The sequence below is a fragment of the Scylla paramamosain genome, chromosome 6 (genome assembly GCF_035594125.1).
Source record: "Scylla paramamosain isolate STU-SP2022 chromosome 6, ASM3559412v1, whole genome shotgun sequence".
Classification (NCBI taxonomy): domain Eukaryota; kingdom Metazoa; phylum Arthropoda; class Malacostraca; order Decapoda; family Portunidae; genus Scylla; species Scylla paramamosain.
Window position 1 is genome coordinate 9323367 of NC_087156.1, and position 18786 is coordinate 9342152.

General features: G+C 40.8%; 1 protein-coding gene and 1 non-coding gene across 22 annotated transcripts in view; both read right to left on the reverse strand.

Annotated features, from left to right (window-relative positions):
* Window positions 1–1762: 1762 nt before the first annotated feature.
* LOC135101291 (jmjC domain-containing protein 8-like) overlaps window positions 1763–18786 on the reverse strand; it is a 194238-nt gene continuing 177214 nt past the window's right edge. For all 21 annotated transcript variants that reach the window (XM_064005001.1, XM_064005004.1, XM_064005009.1 and 18 more), the window contains 4 exons: window positions 10615–10734; window positions 8713–8767; window positions 8428–8575; window positions 1763–8071 (listed from right to left, as the gene is read on the reverse strand). In XM_064005001.1, the coding sequence (XP_063861071.1) occupies window positions 7988–8071; window positions 8428–8575; window positions 8713–8767; window positions 10615–10734 (407 nt within the window). In that variant the 3' untranslated portion in view covers window positions 1763–7987. The remainder of the gene's footprint in view (window positions 8072–8427; window positions 8576–8712; window positions 8768–10614; window positions 10735–18786) is intronic.
* On the reverse strand, window positions 5144–5284 carry LOC135101702 (U4 spliceosomal RNA). Its single transcript, XR_010269374.1, has one exon. It is a non-coding gene; the product is annotated as a U4 spliceosomal RNA (small nuclear RNA).

Sequence of the window (18786 nt, forward strand, 5' to 3'; positions counted from 1 at the left end):
TATTTTAACAATATTTAAAATTCTGCAATAGAAATTTTTAATATTTTCAGAAAGAATATATCCTTCATTTAGAAAGTTATTAATGAACTAATTCCTATTAAAAGAAATCCAAGATCAAAATCATCTGAAACTGAGCTGAGTAAAGCAGCTTTCAATATTTTTGTTTTGCAAATATTGGTAAAACTGTACATGAAAACTCAGTGTTCCTTTAATGACATCCTTCACCAAGATGTCAATACAAGAGACACCAGACCAAGTTCATCAGTGCCACATTTCTGGCCATGACTCATTGATGTGAACATGGTCATATTACTATCAAATACCTTAACAACAATAAGTAATTAAGATCAGATAATACTCTCCTCCATTCCATAAAATCACATTTTGTATAAACTTAATATTTAACATTCACTATAAAAAGTTCCATCATACCCAGTCTCTTTCTGAATCTATGGAAGCATGCCATAATCATATCTCTATAAAATGGAGGCACAAATGATGTCTGTCATTATCATTCCATATCCCTCCTTATCTTTTCTGAGGTGACTGAAGAAAAGTTAATTTCACTACCTTTCTTGAGTCAAATGTCATATCTAACACAAATTATCAAAAGAAATAACCCTTAAAGTCATCATGAAAAAATCTATAACACAAACTAGAAGGAAGTATCATTATGATCATTATATTACTCTCTAAAACATCCTTTTTAATACACTAATGAGAAGCTGTTTCTGCACAACACTATCAATAACCATGACCTCATTCCCTGGTTCTCAAGATTACTTTAAAACTTCATGACACAACCCTTCAACCTTACATACTACATGTAAAAAAAGAGCAAAGAGTGACCAAAAAGGGTTATTTAAACAAGGAAACTATACAGCAATTATACAATCACTTGAAATGACCATAATGAATTATTGTAACATAATATGGAGCACAACAAACAAATAACTTACAACAACCAGGTATATCACTAATATATATTCTGTTCACTTCCTGACTTTTCCAGTTGAAGAGAACATAAATGGCACCATCAGAAGGCAATGAGATTATCTGTTTTATCTCTAAAACACCATACAGATTTGGGAGCCAATTCTCTCTCTGAGAAGTCCAAAAATTATAGAACAGCTTCCCTACCATAATTAAATGTCAATACCCAATAAAAAAAAAAAAAAAAAAAAAAAAAAAAAAAAAAAAAAAAAAGTATATATATATATATATATATATATATATATATATATATATATATATATATATATATATATATATATATATATATATATATATATATATATATATACTTTTAGACTAAAACAAATCTATATCTTTCATGTAGACCTATAGCATTTCTAGTAATTTTTAACATGATCTATTGTTTTTATTCTTTTGCTTTCAGTTTTCATTATTATTAAGTTTATTTATTCATTCATTTATTTATTTTTTTTTGCGTGTAAAAATGTATTACTTGAACTGTTACATACATATTTCTGTAAAAGAATGACTGACTGACAATAGAAGAAATATTAGTAGTAGCATTAATATGGTCTGCCACAAGAATGTCCTTTTCCATCAGGGGCTGAGGGGGCTAAGAGTGTAAATGATATATGTGTGAGTGTGTGGTGTTTTGTCTGAGTCACTCTGTGTGCCATTGCCAGCCTGCTTTCTACTTCTTGAAAAGAGAGAGAGAGAGAGAGAGAGAGAGAGAGAGAGAGAGAGAGAGAGAGAGAGAGAGAGAGAGAGAGAGAGAGAGAGAGAGAGAGAGAGAGAGAGAGAGAGAGAGAGAGAGAGAGAGAGAGAGAGAGAGAGAGAGAGAGAGAGAGAGAGAGAGGGAAAAAAATGAAATATGAAGGTAGATTTTTAATAGTAATTGGAAGTTGTTGTTGTTATTATTATTATTATTGTTGTTGTTGTTGTTGTTGTTTTGAGGTTGATAGTTTACTTCATGAACAGAGAGAGAGAGAGAGAGAGAGAGAGAGAGAGAGAGAGAGAGAGAGAGAGAGAGAGAGAGAGAGAGAGAGAGAGAGAGAGAGAGAGAGAGAGAGAGAGAGAGAGAGAGAGAGAGAGAGAGAGAGAGAGAGAGAGAGCAAAACACACACACACATGGTTTTAGACATGATAGTACTGCAGTTACAGCACTGCATCACACCAGATGTGAGGATGAAACACACACTCTTTTAGGGATTTTGGCATCCACTCTCTTCCTATTAATTATTGATGATCTAAACCAAACTTCTTGTCCTATCCACTCCTATGCTGATGATACTACCTTACACACACCTTACACACACCCTTCACTTAAAAAAAATTTTAAATCATCATGGCAACTCCTACACCAGACTCAGAGTCCCCATCTGGGGAGGGGACCATAAATGTTCCCAGGTCGGACTACCTTTCTGTTGATGACCCTAAGTGTCTTGACACCCCCCAAACTTTTTCTTCATTAAATTCTGCAACATTCGCGGTCTAAGATCTAATTTTCAATCTGTAGAACACCACCTCTCCTCTTCTAAACCTCATCTTCTTTTCCTCACTGAAACTCAGGTGTCTGAGGCAACTGACAGTAGCCCCTTTTCTGTTCCCTCCTACTTTCTCTATCCTCATTTTCGATCTAAAGCTGGATGCTGCGTTTATGTGCGCAATGACTTAACCTGCTCTCGTGCCCACGCTCTTGAATCTTCCGAGTTTTCCACCATCTGGCTACGACTACAGAGTCACTCTCATACTAAATTCATCTGTGCTGTATACCTCTCACCTAACTCCTCTGACTATAAGAAATTCTTTGACAACTTAACTTCCAAAGTGAAGCACATTCTGACCCTCTTCCCTTTTGCAGAGATCTCCATTCTTGGAGACTTCCATGTTCACCACCAGCTTTGGCTTTCCTCTCCCTTCACTGACCATCCTGGTGAACTAGTCTAGAACTTTGCTATCCTCCATGACCTAGAGCAATTGGTACAACACCCTACTCATATTCCTGACCGTCTTGGAGATATGCCCAACATTCTTGACCTTTTCCTGACCTCTAATCCTTCTACTTATGCTATCACCCTTTCTTCTCTGTTGGGTTCCTCCGATCACAATCTCATATCTTTATTTTGTCCTATCGCTCCAGTCCCTCCTCAGGATCCCCCTAAGCGAAGGTGCCTCTGGTGTTTTGCCTCTGCTAGTTGGGGGGACCTGAGGAGGTATTTTGCTGATTTTCCTTGGAATGATTACTGCTTCCGTGCCAGAGACCCGTCTTTGTGTGCTGAGCGCATAACAGATGTGATAGTGTCTGGCATGGATGTATACATTCCTCAGTCTTTTTCTCGTCCTAAACCTTCTAAACCTTGGTTTAACACAGCTTGTTCTCGTGCTATACATGATAGAGAGGTGGCCCACAAAAGGTAATTAAGCCTTCTATCACCAGAATCTCATGTACTTTATATTTCTGCCCGGAATCATGCCAAGTCTGTTCTCCAATTAGCCAAAAACTCCTTCATTAACAGAAAATGTCAAAACCTTTCAAGATCTAACTCCCCTTGTGACTTCTGGCACCTAACCAAAAATATCTCCAATAACATTGCTTCTTCTTCTTTCCCTCTATTTCAACCAGATGGCACCACTGCTATCACATCTATTTCTAAAGCTGAATTCTTCACTCAAACCTTTGCTAAAAACTCTACCTTGGATGATTTTGGGCTTGTTCCTCCCTCTCCTCCACCCTCTGACTACTTCATGCTACCTATTAAAATTCTTCGCAATGATGTTTTCCATGCCCTCGCTGGCCTAAACCCTCGGAAGGCTTATGGACCTGATGGGATCCCTCCTATTGTTCTCCATAACTGTGCCTCTGTGCTTGCACCTTGTCTAGTCAAACTCTTTCAGCTCTGTCTGTCAACATCTACCTTTCCTTCTTGCTGGAAGTTTGCCTACATTCAACCTGTTCCTAAATAGGATGACTGTTCTAATCCCTCAAAATACCATCCTATTGCTTTAATTTCGTGCCTATCTAAAGTTTTTGAATCTATCCTCAACAGGAAGATTCTTAAACATCTATCACTTCACAATCTTCTATCTGATTGCCAGTATGGGTTTCGTCAAGGCCGCTCTACTGGTGATCTTCTGGCTTTCCTTACTGAGTCTTGGTCATCCTCTTTTAGATTTTGGTGAAACTTTTGCTGTTGCCTTGGACATATCAAAAGCATTTAAAAGAGTCTGGCACAAAGCCTTGATTTCCAAACTACCCCCCTACAGCTTCTCTCCTTCTCTCTGTAACTTCATCTCAAGTTTCCTTTCTGACTGTTCTATTGCTGCTGTGGTAGACAGTCACTGTTCTTCTCCTTAATCTATTAACAGTGGTGTTCCTCAGGGTTCTGTCCTGTCACCCACTCTCTTCTTATTATTCATTAATGATCTTCTAAGCCAAACTTCTTGTCCTATCCACTCCTACGCTGATGATACCACCCTGCACTTTTCCACATCTCTTCATAGACATTGTCTCTCCAGACAACTATCCCCTCTTCTTCAATGACACTCAACTGTCCCCCTCTTCTACACTGAATATCCTCGGTCTGTCCTTTACTTATAATCTGAACTGGAAACTTCACATCTCATCTCTAGCTAAAACAGCTTCTATGAAGTTAGGTGTTCTGAGACGTCTCTGCCGGTTTTTCTCACCCCCCCAGCTGCTAACTCTGTACAAGGGCCTTATCCATCCATGTATGGAGTACGCTTCACATGTCTAGGGGGGATTCCACTCATACTGCTCTTCTAGACAGGTTGGAATCAAAAGGTTTTCATCTCATCAACTCCTCTCCTCTAACTGACTGTCTTCAGCCTCTCTCTCACTGCTGCAATGTTGCATATCTAGCTGTCTTCTACTGCTATTTTCATGCTAACTGCTCTTCTGATCTTGCTAACTGCATGCCTCCCCTCCTCCAGTGGCCCCGCTGCACAAGACTTTCTTCTTTCTCTCACCCCTATTCTGTCCACCTCTCTAACGCAAGAGTTAGCCAGTATTCTCAATCATTCATCCCTTTCTCTGGTAAACTCTGGAACTCCCTGCTTGCTTCTGTATTTCCACCTTCCTATGACTTGAATTCCTTCAAAAGGGAGTTTTCAAGACACTTATTCATCAATTTTTGACCCCTGTTAGTAACTCATAACTGAGCTAACAAAAATTGCCATAGCCGACTATATTTCAAGTCGTCTGGGCGGGGTATTGGGAAAAGTTTTCAACTAGCAATAATCGCACCTCGGTTAAACCTCATTGGTTACGATACTGCCACTGCGCAAAGCAGTGGCATTTCAGTGGGCATATTTTTTCATTGGATTTTTGTTGCCCTTGGTCAGTGTCCTTTCTACATAAAAAAAAAAAAAAAAATTACATGTCTTTTTGTGAAGGTCCAACCCCTCAGGAAGTAAATAGCTCATGCAGGGAAACCACAGAACATCTGGCTTCTGACTGGCACTGAGCAAACTTAGTATTGTTCAATGCCCCAAAAACTCAATTCCTCTACTATCAACTCGATACAACCTTCTAGCCCTTACACAGCCGCGATTGCTTATGTAATTAAGCATCACCCGTCCCATGACGCCGTGATCGCTCATGTAATCACGAATTTTCTTGGCTACCGTTTTGAATTTTCGCGGTGTTCCTTGGTTCACTACTGTTCTGGGGACTACTGGCAACTTAGTGACTACATCACGAAGCCATGACATTGTATGACAACGCTCTCACATTAGGTTTTGTGAAAAAGTGGGAGATATCTGGCAGCCTATCCTGATCCACCGGGTAGAAATACACCCTGAATATCATAGAAAAGGTAACAGGGGAGACTAAATTGTTATATCTTTTTAGTTTATTACCTGAGAGAGAGAGAGAGAGAGAGAGAGAGAGAGAGAGAGAGAGAGAGAGAGAGAGAGAGAGAGAGAGAGAGAGAGAGAGAGAGAGAGAGAGAGAGAGAGAGAGAGAGAGAGAGAGAGAGAGAGAGATACACCCTGAATATCATAGAAAACATAACAGGGGAGACTAAATTATGTTATATCATTATAGTTTATTGCCTGAGAGAGAGAGAGAGAGAGAGAGAGAGAGAGAGAGAGAGAGAGAGAGAGAGAGAGAGAGAGAGAGAGAGAGAGAGAGAGAGAGAGAGAGAGAGAGAGAGAGAAGAAAACGGGACTAGTGTAAGGATCCCACGTGCCAGTCGCTCCACACGACGTGTCACATTATTCCCGCATTTTTGAAAAGGCGGGAAACTTTTAGGGTCATTCTTTGCTCTAATTATTCTATATACCACTTTGAAACTTACGTAATTCTTCAAATTAGAATTTTTGACATCCATGGCATACTATTGGACATAGATTTTCCCTTTATAAGGCATTGGTTAAATTAGCAGCTCTGTACAAGATTTCAGTAAATATGAATTGGCAGTTTAAGGGCTAGACAACTATCCTCCCTTCTTCAAAGACATTCAACTGTCCTCTTTTACACTGAACATCCTTGGTCTGTACTTTACTTATAATCTAAACTAGAAACTTCACATCTTATCTCCATCTAAAGCAGCTGTGTCATCTCTGCCAGTTTCTCCCCCCCTTCACACGCATGGGGGATTCCACTCACACCACTATTTTAAAGAGGGTGGAATCAAAAGCTTTTCATCTTATCAGCTCCTCTCCTCTAACTTATTGACTAACTCTCTCATCACAGTAATGTTGCATCTCTTGCTATCTTCTACCACTGTTTTCATGCTAACTGCTCCTCTGATACTGCTAGCTGCAACCCTCCCCTCCTCCTGTGGCCTGGCTGCATAAGACTTTCTTCTTTCTCTCATCCCTTTTCTATCCACTTCTCTAATGCAAGAGTTAACCAGTATTCCTAGTCATTTATCCCTTTCTCTGGTAAAGTTTAGAACTCCCTGCCTGCTTCTGTATTTCCTCCTTTCTATGACTTGAACTTTTCAAGAGGGAGGTATCCTCTGTTTTTTTATTATTCTATCTGATATCTCTATGAGAACTGGCATTAAGTGGGCCTTTCTTTTTATTAAAAACTTTTGTTGCCCTTGGCTAGTGGCCCTCTTTCACACACACACACACACTAAATTTTTTCCATAACTTCTTGATGAAACAACAAAATTTTTTCCCACAAAACATCCTTGTAAAATAGGGGTGCATCTTATGCAGGTGTGTCTACTACACAGGCAAATATGGTAATAAATGTTATGAAAATATATCAGTATAAAGGATAATATAATGTAAAGAAATACTAAAATCATCCGATGCTTCCAAAACTCACATTGGCTTCCCCCATGCTTCTTTGTCTTTTAGCGATATTTTTCTTCCATTTTTCTTCCTCTGGCTCCTCAGGGGATATGCAGTTGTCCACAATAATAATGAAAGGCTTATGTGTTGTGCAAAAGCAAAATTATGACAGCAGCCAGTCATTTAAAGGTATAAAGCAGGCTGGAGGGAGGGAGAGTGTGTCCCAGTGTGACACGTGACTTGCATCACAAGCCATAATTGGCTGGTTCTTTCCGCACTGCTGTGGTGAGGGAGTTACTTCTCTCTGGCCCCAGCAACTGACAGCTATCACTCAAGTGTGGCAAGAAGGTTCTGTGGATAATTTCACTTCGATGGATTTTTTTACCATATTGTGGGATCCATTCTGACATCTGTGTTCTCTCTTGTTATGGTAGGAAAGTTGTGGAAGATCATGCAATAAAGATAATAATTTCGGCCACAAGGTCGCTTACGTCACTGCCTCTGGGCGCCTCATATATGCATACATGTGACAGCCAAGATAGCCAGAATACTCCTGCATTCTAGCTAAGATCTAAGTACTCACACCCTATACTATAAAAAAAAATAACAATAATGCTAGTTAATTTCCACACTTTAGGTTTCATGCACTGTGCCCAGTACACACTTATTATCACAAACTTATGTAAAATATCACAATAACACCATCTAATCTCTGCACTGCAATTAGAGTTCCCATGTCCATCAATCATGGACTCAAGAATGTGGATATAAACACACTGCTATCAATGTTGAGGGTTGCATGCCACCATTTGTCAGGGAAATAGATGATCTGGAATACAGAAAGACAACATCAGCAGATATTCATAACATTAGTTTTCAGTTTTAAAAGGATAACAAGAGCAATTTCCCATGCAATGAATTTCTGTACAGAAAGATGAGAGAGATCAATGAAACTTCTGTCATATTCATTCTCACTACAATCATTTATGCATGACAGTAATATCAGGCATGCTCAATTTCTAATGCTATATAATGGATATTGTTTGAGTCCTTCATTAATTTAACATTAACAATTGTCATTCAATTTTCATAATTATCATATGGATTTTATTTATTCATTATTATTTTTATCTTGTATAGTTAATTTCTCTTATCATACTGTAAAAGTTCAGTTCCCATACTTACCTCCCCTGGAGCCAGAGTGCACTCAGAAAGGTTCAGGTCATCCTTAAGTTTTGGATAGTCTTCCATTAGCCACTGCAGGGTTGTTCGGTTTGGGTGAAAATTTGGTTTGATCTCAGGGGGGTACATGAACCACCGCTTTCGTCCCCAGCTGCAAAAACACAAATGGTTCTGCATGTTTGCCAGTTTTGTGTGTTTATGGGGCATTTAAGAATTGAAGTATTTATTTTCATGAAAGTTTCAGATATTGTCTTTATGAAGCAAGATCAAGTGCTTCAGTATACTTACAGTGTTTCAGCAAATCCAGGACCATGGAAGTGAAAAGGAACACCAGAACCTGGTCCTGGGATGAGAAAGGTTGCTATAATCATCCTGTCTTCAATAATATATAGCACTCCAAATTTTAAAAACTCACTATCATTGAAATAGCCATGAAACACTTCTCTCTTATTATTGTATGCTTATGTCAATGAACCTCTCAAGTTTCAGAGATGGATGTGTTCTTAGGGAAATTAATCTTTATTAGGTAGAGGACAACCAGTCAACACAAGTATTTATGACTGACAATGTTATCTTCATTGATATAATTTAGAAAGAGTAGGAATATCATTACCAAAAAGAAAAATTAGCATTAAAAGCATTAAATATGATTATAAAGTTCATAACTTATATGTGACTTATGATCCCTTATAATATTTCTTAATGCATTTTAATGCATCTTTTTTAATGTTATGTTCACTCCCTCTATATGATATTACTGAAGGTGACAAAATTCATTTTGAAACTTAAGGGCCTCACATTAAAGATGTTGTTTGTATTGACACTACTTGTTTCTCTAACAGTTTCACAACCTAAATTAAATCTATCTGTATGTCATATATGAGGTGTGACCCAAAAGTTTCATGAGTGCCTACATGGACTGCTAACAAATAGACTTGAAAATTGTATCTTCACACAGTGTACCAACTAAAACAATGACAGCAGACTTGTTTTATGGCCAATTTTTGTGTTACATGTGTTTTTCTTTTTAGTGGTGATCTTTGAGAATGGCAGACTTAAAGTAGCACCATGTCTGTATCAAGACTTGCTTTAAACTTAACAAGATAGCAATACAGAAACATCAAATACTTAAGGAGGCATCTGCTGATGATGCAGTGAGGAAAAAAGCACTTAAGAAGTTCTCATGTTTCAAATGAGTCAAACACTGATTTCAGATGCAAATTATTCTGGTCATTCATCAACCAACATAGAGAAAAATGCTGAGGAAGTGTATCAGGCCATTCATGGGGATAACTAGGAGGCAATTAATGACATCTGAGCATCATTGGCTTATCATTAAGGTCATGCCAATGCATTTCAATGGAGGATCTCAACATGAAGCAGATTGCTGCTAAACTTGCTTCTGCCTATTAACACAATAGATATCTCATGGAACATGTCCATTGCAATCAACCCTTTCTCTCCATGATCATCATTGATAGTGATGAATGCTGGGCCATGGTCCAGAAACTAAACAGCAGTCCCAGTTCATCCCATTGGAGAAAGTGAGAAGGATGAAGAGTAAAGTTCAGTCTGCTAATCAGTGTCTTTTGATATGGCAAGAATCATGCATTTGGAGGTCCTCCTTGCAGGTCAGAAAATTAACCAGCACTTTTAAGGAGATTGAGGTCCTGAAACATTTGAGAAGCAATATGCTCTATCTGTCCAGCATTTCTTAACAAAAAACAATATAGTAACTATCCCCCCACCTGCTCTACTCCCACAACCTAGTCCCCTGTGGCTTTTCCTATTTCCAGAACTTAAGTTTTGACTGAAGGGATGATGATACAACTATGTCCAAGAGACTGAAGCAGAAATGCAGTTCCAACAAAGGAAAAAGACACATTGTATCAATTCCCAAGGAGAGTTCAAAGTGAACAGCAGTGATTAAAACATGACTGAGCCTAGATTTCTCAAATCACCACTCCCACTGGGTCAAGAAAGTAAATAATTTCCCATGTTGACATCCTCATCAAATACATTCAAACAATTTAAAATTAAATACTGTAACAGTGATGATATTGAAATAATTTTAAGTGAATGTCTTACCTATATAAAAGAACAAGTATAAAATATCAACAAATTCATTAAACTATAAGATATTACAATCTACCTGATGCCCTTAAAGAAAAAGAGAAGCAATGACCTTACCAGCAATTCCAAAACTCAGTGCTGGAAAATGACCATGTAAGGTGAAAGGAGGTTTGTTGTACATCTCAAGAAGATTCTCCCACTCATCTCGGGAGTTGTCGCCAAAGAAGTAAAATGTTTCTGGAATTCAACATCGCACTCTTATAAAGTGTCTTTTTGAATTCAACAAAATATCCTAACTCTGAATATACCAAGGCCAACAGGCTTGAAAGGTGTAACAGAAAGGAAGAGTTAATGACAGAAAAATTTGATCAATAAAAATATGTTTCTATGTAAAACAGCAGATATACACCTATAGATCTGAATTGCCCATCACTTTAACAAAAAAAAAAAAAAAAAAATAATAAAAAAAAAATAAATAAAAATAAATAAATAAATAAATAAATAAAAAATAAAAAAATAAAAATAAATAAATAAATAAATAAATAAATAAATAAATAAATAAACTTAGTATTGTCACTATATGCCAATCAATTTACACACACACACACACACACACACACACACACACACACACACACACACACATATACATAATATGGCTCTTGGTCAGTGCCCCTTCTTACATAAAAAAGTATCTATCTATCTATCTATCTATCTATCTATCTATCTATCTATCTATATATATATATATATATATATATATATATATATATATATATATATATATATATATATATATATATATATATATATATATATATATATATATATATATATATATACGTATAAGACAAGTGGCTGAGGGAAGCCGTGGGTGTCCAGTAAGCTGAGCAGTCTGCTTTGTTGCCCTGGGCCAGAAGGAGAGTGCTTTGTTGCCCTGGACCAGAAGGAGAGTCTGCTTAGTTGCCCAAGGCCAGAAGGAGAGTCTGTTTTTTTGCCCTGGGCCAGAAGGAAAGTCTGCTTTGTGGCCTCATACTGGAAGGAGATTTCGATTGCAGCCTTGAGACGGGGGTGAACCAGAAATTATCACCTTGGAGTTTTGCTGCCAACACCCACCTTTGCCTGTCTACTAGTTAAGTAAAAGCTGAGTGAATCCATAAGGCCCCTGGATACCAGACCTATGTGACTTGGTAAGTCAAGAACACAGAGATAATAGCCAAAATCCTAACAGCAAAGTGAACCAGTCAGGTAAGGAACCTCTGGTTATGTAACAAGTGGTGTTGTATGAGTGGAATAAAAACAGATTTGTGGCTAAAAACAAGTGTCAAAGGCTACCTTGATCGAGTCATGCTTTGTCCGACCGCCATTTACCCGCGCTTGGTGACCCAGCAGCCAATAGCAGGTGACCAGGACAACCCCTTTGGGGGGACGACAGGGTAGTGGGCAGAGCCAGCACTACTCACACCTACCGTCTTCAACGGCACAGGTGATGCGAAACCTACCTGCCGAGGTTGCCCCCGACAGGATTCTGGTTCTCAGGACGCCACCCTCAGCCAGGCGGTTGGCTACCTGAGCTACTAGGCCCGCCGCAGCACGAAACACCAATTCGCAGACTACTCTGCTAGGATGCCCTTGGTCCTCAGGACGAACACAGAGGCTCTATGCCCGCCCCTTGGACCCGGGGGGGACTGGTACTGCATCCGCACCATGTACCCCATTATCAAAACCATTAACCCGGTGGTATTTGAAGGCAGGAAGAGCACTACCCCCCCACCAGCGGGCCGTCATCCCGGAAATGCCAGAGTGACTACCGCTGTCGAGGGTAAGTGGGTTTGACCCACCGACTTGGCAAATCACTCTGACGGCCCCCACCCCAACGAGATAGAGAACTCAAAGGAGCAGAAGGACTCCGGATCAGTGAAGCTGTTCTGGGCTCCGAAACCTGGCGGAACCCCATTACTCTATGAACGTCTATGAGAGGGGAGGATGGAATATTTGTCCAACTCCCTTGCTTATAGAACAGATGGAGAATGAAGCATTGGCTGGGTTGAAAATGGTGGGAATGGAGGACAAATCACAGTGAAGCGAGGCAGTGTTGCCGCCCGAGGTAGAGGAAGGCCAGGCAACATCAAACCCCACTGTCTGCACCTGCTGGTGTGAATATGGATGCCCTTGAATGCTGGATGACCAAGATGATGGTGAAAATGAAAAATATGGTGAAACAAGAAGAAAGAATGAGGAGGCAACACACGGTGAATATAGCAATGTAGCAGATGGAAAACATCAAGGCAGCCATGAAAGGAGAATTGGAGCCTATGGAGACATGGATGAAGGCATACATGAATGAAGCCTGTACCTGTGTGAAGGAGGAAATTAAGGAAGAAGTCAAGGAGGAGGTGGAGGAGAAGATACAAGGGGCACAGGACGTGTGGAAACACTAGCAAGAGGCCATGATGAGAGGCGTGAAGGAGTACTTCACCTAAGTAGGAATCTTAGAGAGCACAATAGTGGCCTTGGGATGGCCAGATGGTTGGCACGGGAAGTGTATTATCTTTTCCTGCGTCTCACCTAGGTCTCCATCACCTCCCAACATCATGGGCAGCTGTGATCTACACTCAAGACTCCTCCCAGTGTTAAGAACAGCCTTGACAGAGAAGAAACTTGCCGAGTATGATGAAAAGATGTCCTGGAATGCCTACCAAGCACAGTTTGAAGTGGCAGCATCCAGACAGGGCTGGTCAGATGCTGAGGCCTATCAGCTGGTGAAGCTGAAGGGAGTGGCAATGGAAATCCTGGAACACTTAACTGCCACACAACTAGTCATATTCCAGTGTGGTGGGGCCCTCCAGTGTTGTTTTGGACATTGGCAACAGCCTGAAGTGTAACGTGTCCAGTTGGAGACCAGAGGGCAGAGGAAGGACAATCTTCTACCCTTGCTAATGCAGAATGTAGAAACTCTGGTGAGAGGGGCTTATCAGATTTCAGTGGAGGACACTGTTGACATGCTGGCAAAAGACTGCTTTGTGGATGCCCTTTATGACCACCAACTGCAGGTTCATTTTAAGCAGGTGGCACCAAGAAACATGCAGGAAGCTTTGGTGCATGCCACTGAATTCGAGGTGTTCCTCATGACTGTTACCACTGCCCCAAACTCCCTCTACTCGCATCCCGCCAGTGAGATAGCAGGCTAGCCCTACAATGTATGAGTGAGGCGAGTACAAACAGGCTGCTCCTTTTTTGGGTGCATATTTCAACTGTGGGCAGGGAGGGCACAAAAAATACTGGTGTAGGTGCCATTCTCACTCTATAGAGGAACACCACCATCCCACATTCAATCCATGCTGCTGGGCCCATGGAGAAAACTGGTACACTATGGAGGAGTGCTGGCAGCCAAAACAAGCAGTGACAGGAAACCTGGCCCAGCTGGAAGCAAGGGCAGCTACACAGCCACAAGCCAAGACACTGCAAAACATGTATGGTGTCAACAGGCAGTGGCATCTGTGGCTATAACAGTGGCAAGAAGTATCAATGGACACCCAGTAGACATGGTGGCGGGCACAGGAGCTGAGAAAACTTTCGTCCATGGTGACACTGATGTGTTTAGCAGCAAAGATATGGACTTGGGGTGCACTTTGCTGGTTCAGCATATTTATACATTTATTAAGCAGGCACCTTGTTGAGTTCCTCCAGTGAAGTGGGAAGAGATGCAGAGGGCAGTCCAAGAAATGGAGGTGGCAAGAGTGATAGAGTGCTCATATAGTTCGTGGTGCTTGCCTCTGGTGCTGGTGATGAGGGAAGATGGGAGCAAGAGATTTTGTGTAGATTAACAGGCCCTGAATGCCGTCACTATCACTGATGCTTACCTGCTGCCCAGAATTGATGACACTTTAGATGTGCTCAGTGAAGTTCAGTGGCTTTCAACCCTGGGTAGAGATGGCACCAGAAGATAAAGAGAAGACAGCCTTCTCTTTTGGTCAAGGATTGAAGTACTTCAATGTTATGCCTTTTGGATTTTGCAATGCCCCTGGCTGTTTTGAGTAGCTAATGGAGCATGTACTGGAAGGTATGCAGTGGAAAACAGCATTAGTATATCTTAATATGTTAATGCCTGGAAACACCTTCGAGGAGGAGCTGGCAAGGCTGAATGACTGAATGAGGCATTCTGTTGTTTGAGGACTGCTGGCCTGAAGCTCAGCCTGAAGAAGTGCACACTGTTCAGGATTAAGGTGCCATTCCTTGGACATGTGGTCAGTCAATAGGGAGTAAAGAATGACCTGCTCAAGGTAACAGCAGTGGTGGGCTGGCCAGTACCCAGAACTGTCTCAGAGCTGGAAAGTTTCCTGGGCCTGTGCATATATTACAGGCGTTTTGTCCCAGGATTTGCCACTGTCACCACCCCTCTTCACAAACTGACCAGGAAAGGAGCACAGTATGTGTGGGATGAAGATTGCCAACAAGCTTTCACGGCATTGAAGCAAGCCTTGGTGCAGGCACCAGTGTTGCCATATCCTGAGCCTGAACTTCCATATATCCTTGACACTGATGCGAGCCAGGAGGGCATGGGAGCTGTCCTATCCCAGCTCCGAGATGGCAAGGAGTATGTAATGGTATATTACATCACAAGGTTCAGTAAACCTGAGAAGAATTATTGTGTTAAAAAGTGCAAGGAATTAGCTGCTGTAATGAAGGGGCTTGGTCACTTCCATCATTACCTGTATGGCTCACACTTCATCCGTACAGACCATGCCAATCTCTGATGGTTGAGGACAATGAGGCAGCCTGAAGGATAGCTGGCCAGGTGGATTGGGAAGCTTGAACAATACAACTACATAATGGAGCACTGACCTGGCTGCATCCACAACAATGCCACCAGCTTCAGTCATCATCCCTGTGCACCAGAGCATGTTCATTGCTCTTTTTGTGAGCCAGAGGTGAAGTACAGGAAGGTTATGGTGGCTCACAGCACAGCAGAAGAAGACAACAAGTAGAAACAGGATCAGTGCGAGGGCTCAGATTTGTCCCCAGTAATCAGGTGGCTGGAAGCTGGCAGTAACAGGCCATCTAAGGAAGCTGTGTCCCTTGAGAGTCCTGCTACTAAGTGTCTAGTAAGTCAGTGGGAAGTACTGAGTCTATGGAAAGAGGTACTACAGCAATACTAGCCACATGCTAAGACAGGTGAGGAGCATTGGCTGGTTGTGGTTCCCATATCTTGGCAAGAGCTGCTGAGAGAGATACATGAGGGACAAACCAGTGGCCATATAGGAATGAAGAGCACCCTGGAGAAACTGCGACAAGTATACTGGGTGTGACTGCGGCAAGATGTCCAGGATTGGAGTAAGAGGTGTCTAGTGTGCACAGCGAAGAAGGGAACTGCTTACAAGACTTGTGCCTCCTTGTAGCAGTACCAAGGAAAGGCCAGAAATGCAGAATATAGCCCTGGTGATCTGGTGTGGCTCTACAACCTGCAGCATAGGCTTGGTCATTCTCCAAAGCTCCAGTCGAGTTGGGAAGACCTGTACAGTGCCAGGTGTTGCATATCACCTTGACATGCCCAGAAAGAAGAGTGGGTAAGGTGGTCCATGTGGATCGTCTGTGGCGAAATCCTGGTAATGGAATTTATACTTGGGGCGAGAGGAATGACAGCACCACTGACTGCAGTGATAGTGACACTGATACTGACAGTGATAGTGACTCTGATAGTGATAGTGACACTGATGGTGATCATGAGAGAGACACTGAAGACAAAGGTCTGGTTGCCCAGGACTTCCATAGTGTGAAAGGTAGCAATGTGGATGAGTGATGGAGAGAAAAGTGAAGAAGTAGCAACCCATCCGAAATGCCAACTAAGGCAGCCTCACTGGCTTCAGGATTATGTAATAGATACTTAAACCTGCTCTCTGTATTGTGTTATTTTATTTTTCATTTTCTTTTGCATGTTTATTCATGTCTGTATTTTGTTTTTTTAAGTTGGTGAGGGCAAGGTTGCCCCACATGAGGGGGGGGTGGTAGTGTTGGATAGATGGTTGGAAGGATGATATTCCTGTATATAGGACGTATGTGTTTGGGATGCAGAGTCTGCAGAAGCGGCAGTGATGCACCTAAGGGAATGCTAATGGCATCTGAGATCTGTCATGTTTAATTTGTGAATGAGACATGGTAATGTTATTGTAACTGTGCATGAGTGTATGGGTTAGCATTAGACATGGGCATGATTATAAAAAATTATTATGATTTGATTTTGATTATGGTCAGGAATACTTTTTTTATTGTGATTAAATTATGATTACTTTAGTTTTGCTATTTTTAATATGATTATTTTTTTCTTTTTGTGCATGATTAGGAATAGATTATGATTATAATCACATTTTACAGTGATTATTTATAAAAAGATAACGATTAACAACGATTAAGTACAGTGCCTAAACAGATACGAAACTACACCTGTTAGGTGCACTGTTTCATATTTGAGCACAGTAATATAACCATTTAAATCACTTACTAATTAATGGTATTAAAAACATACATTGTGTGTAACAAGTTTTATTTGTTTTTGCTTTACAGTACATAACACATTACTTCTATGAATTTATTTCAAATCATGATCACAGTCTTTCATAGCAATAATGAAAACAAAGTATTTCTCTTTGAAAAATATAGAACCTGTTATACACATGATTTCTTTTACGCTAGATTATTTCTCATGCAATGTCTAATTTACTATGTGTTGGTTACACTTGATAAATATCAACTCCTCAAAGTAAACATTGGTCATTCTGCATCATTCAGGATGAAAGACTTTCCCAACAATAGAGAAAAGTCTCTCAACTCGAGCTAATGATGCTGAGATACACAAATATTGGAAAGCCAGTATAGTTAGTTGAGGTAATGTTGACTGATTCTGTTTTCAGGAGAATGGGATCACTCTCATCCTCTGTTCTTGGCTGACTCAGGTAGGATTCTACTTGTGATATAGTTGATGTTAATGTACAAAGGGAAAAGCTCATTGATGCTGATGGTGAACAGACTTGGCATGGTTCTGGGCAGAAATATAAAGTGAATGAGATTCTGGTGATGGAAGGCTTAAGTAGCTTTTGTGGGCCACCTCTCTATCATGTATAGCATGAGAACAAGCTGTGTTAAACCAAGGTTTGGAAGGTTTAAGTCGAGAAAAAGAGTGAGGAATGTATAATGTATGCTCCATGCCAGACACTATCACCTCTATTATGCACTTGGCATACAAAGATGGGTTTCTGACACGGAAGCAGTAGTCATTCCAAGGAAAATCAGCAAAATACCTCCTCAGGTCCCCCCAACTAGCAGAGGCAAAATGCCAGAGGCACATTCGCTTAGGGCGATCCTGAGGAGGGATTGGAGATAGGATAAGATACAGATATGAGATTGTGATCAGAGGAGCCCAACGGAGAAGAAAGGGTGATAGCATAAGCAGAAGGATTAGAGGTCAGGAAAAGGTCAAGAATGTTGGACGTATCTCCAAGATGATCAGGAATACGAGTAGGGTGTTGTACCAATTGCTCTAGGTTGTGGAGGATAGCAAAGTTGAAAGCTAGTTCACCAGGATGGTCAGTGAAGGAAGAGGAAAGCCAAAGCTGGTGGTGAACATGGAAGTCTCCAAGAATGGAGATCTCTGCAAAAGGGAAGAGAATCAGAATGTGCTTCACTTTGGAAGTTAAGTAGTCAAGAATTTCTTAGAATCAGAGGAGTTAGATGAGAGGTATACAGCACAGATAAATTTAGTTTGAGAGTGACTCTGTAGTCGTAGCCAGATGGTGGAAAACTCAGAAGATTCAAGAGCATGGGCACGAGAGCAGGTTAAGTCGTTGCACACATAAATGCAACATCCAGCTTTGGATAAAAAATGAGGATAGAGAAAGTAGGAGGGAACAGAAAAGGGGCTACTTTCAGTTGCCTCAGACACCTGAGTTTCAGTGAGGAAAAGAAGATGAGGTTTAGAAGAGGAGAGGTGGTGTTCTACAAATTGAAAATTAGATCTTAGACCACGAATGTTGCAGAAGTTAATGAAGTTGAGGGGGGTGTCAAAACACTTAGGGTCGTCGTCAGAAAGGCAGTCCAACCTGGGTACATTTGTGGTCCCCTTCCCAGATGGGGACTCCAAGGCTGGTGGAGTCACCATGATAATTTTGAAATTTTGAGTGAAGGGTGTGTGAGTTATTAGGTGCTTGTAGTTTTATGTGGAGGAAGAGAGGTGTCTTTAGAGGGCAGGCTGTGACTGCCCCCTTGTGTTGTGAGACACAAAGGGAAACGTTCAGT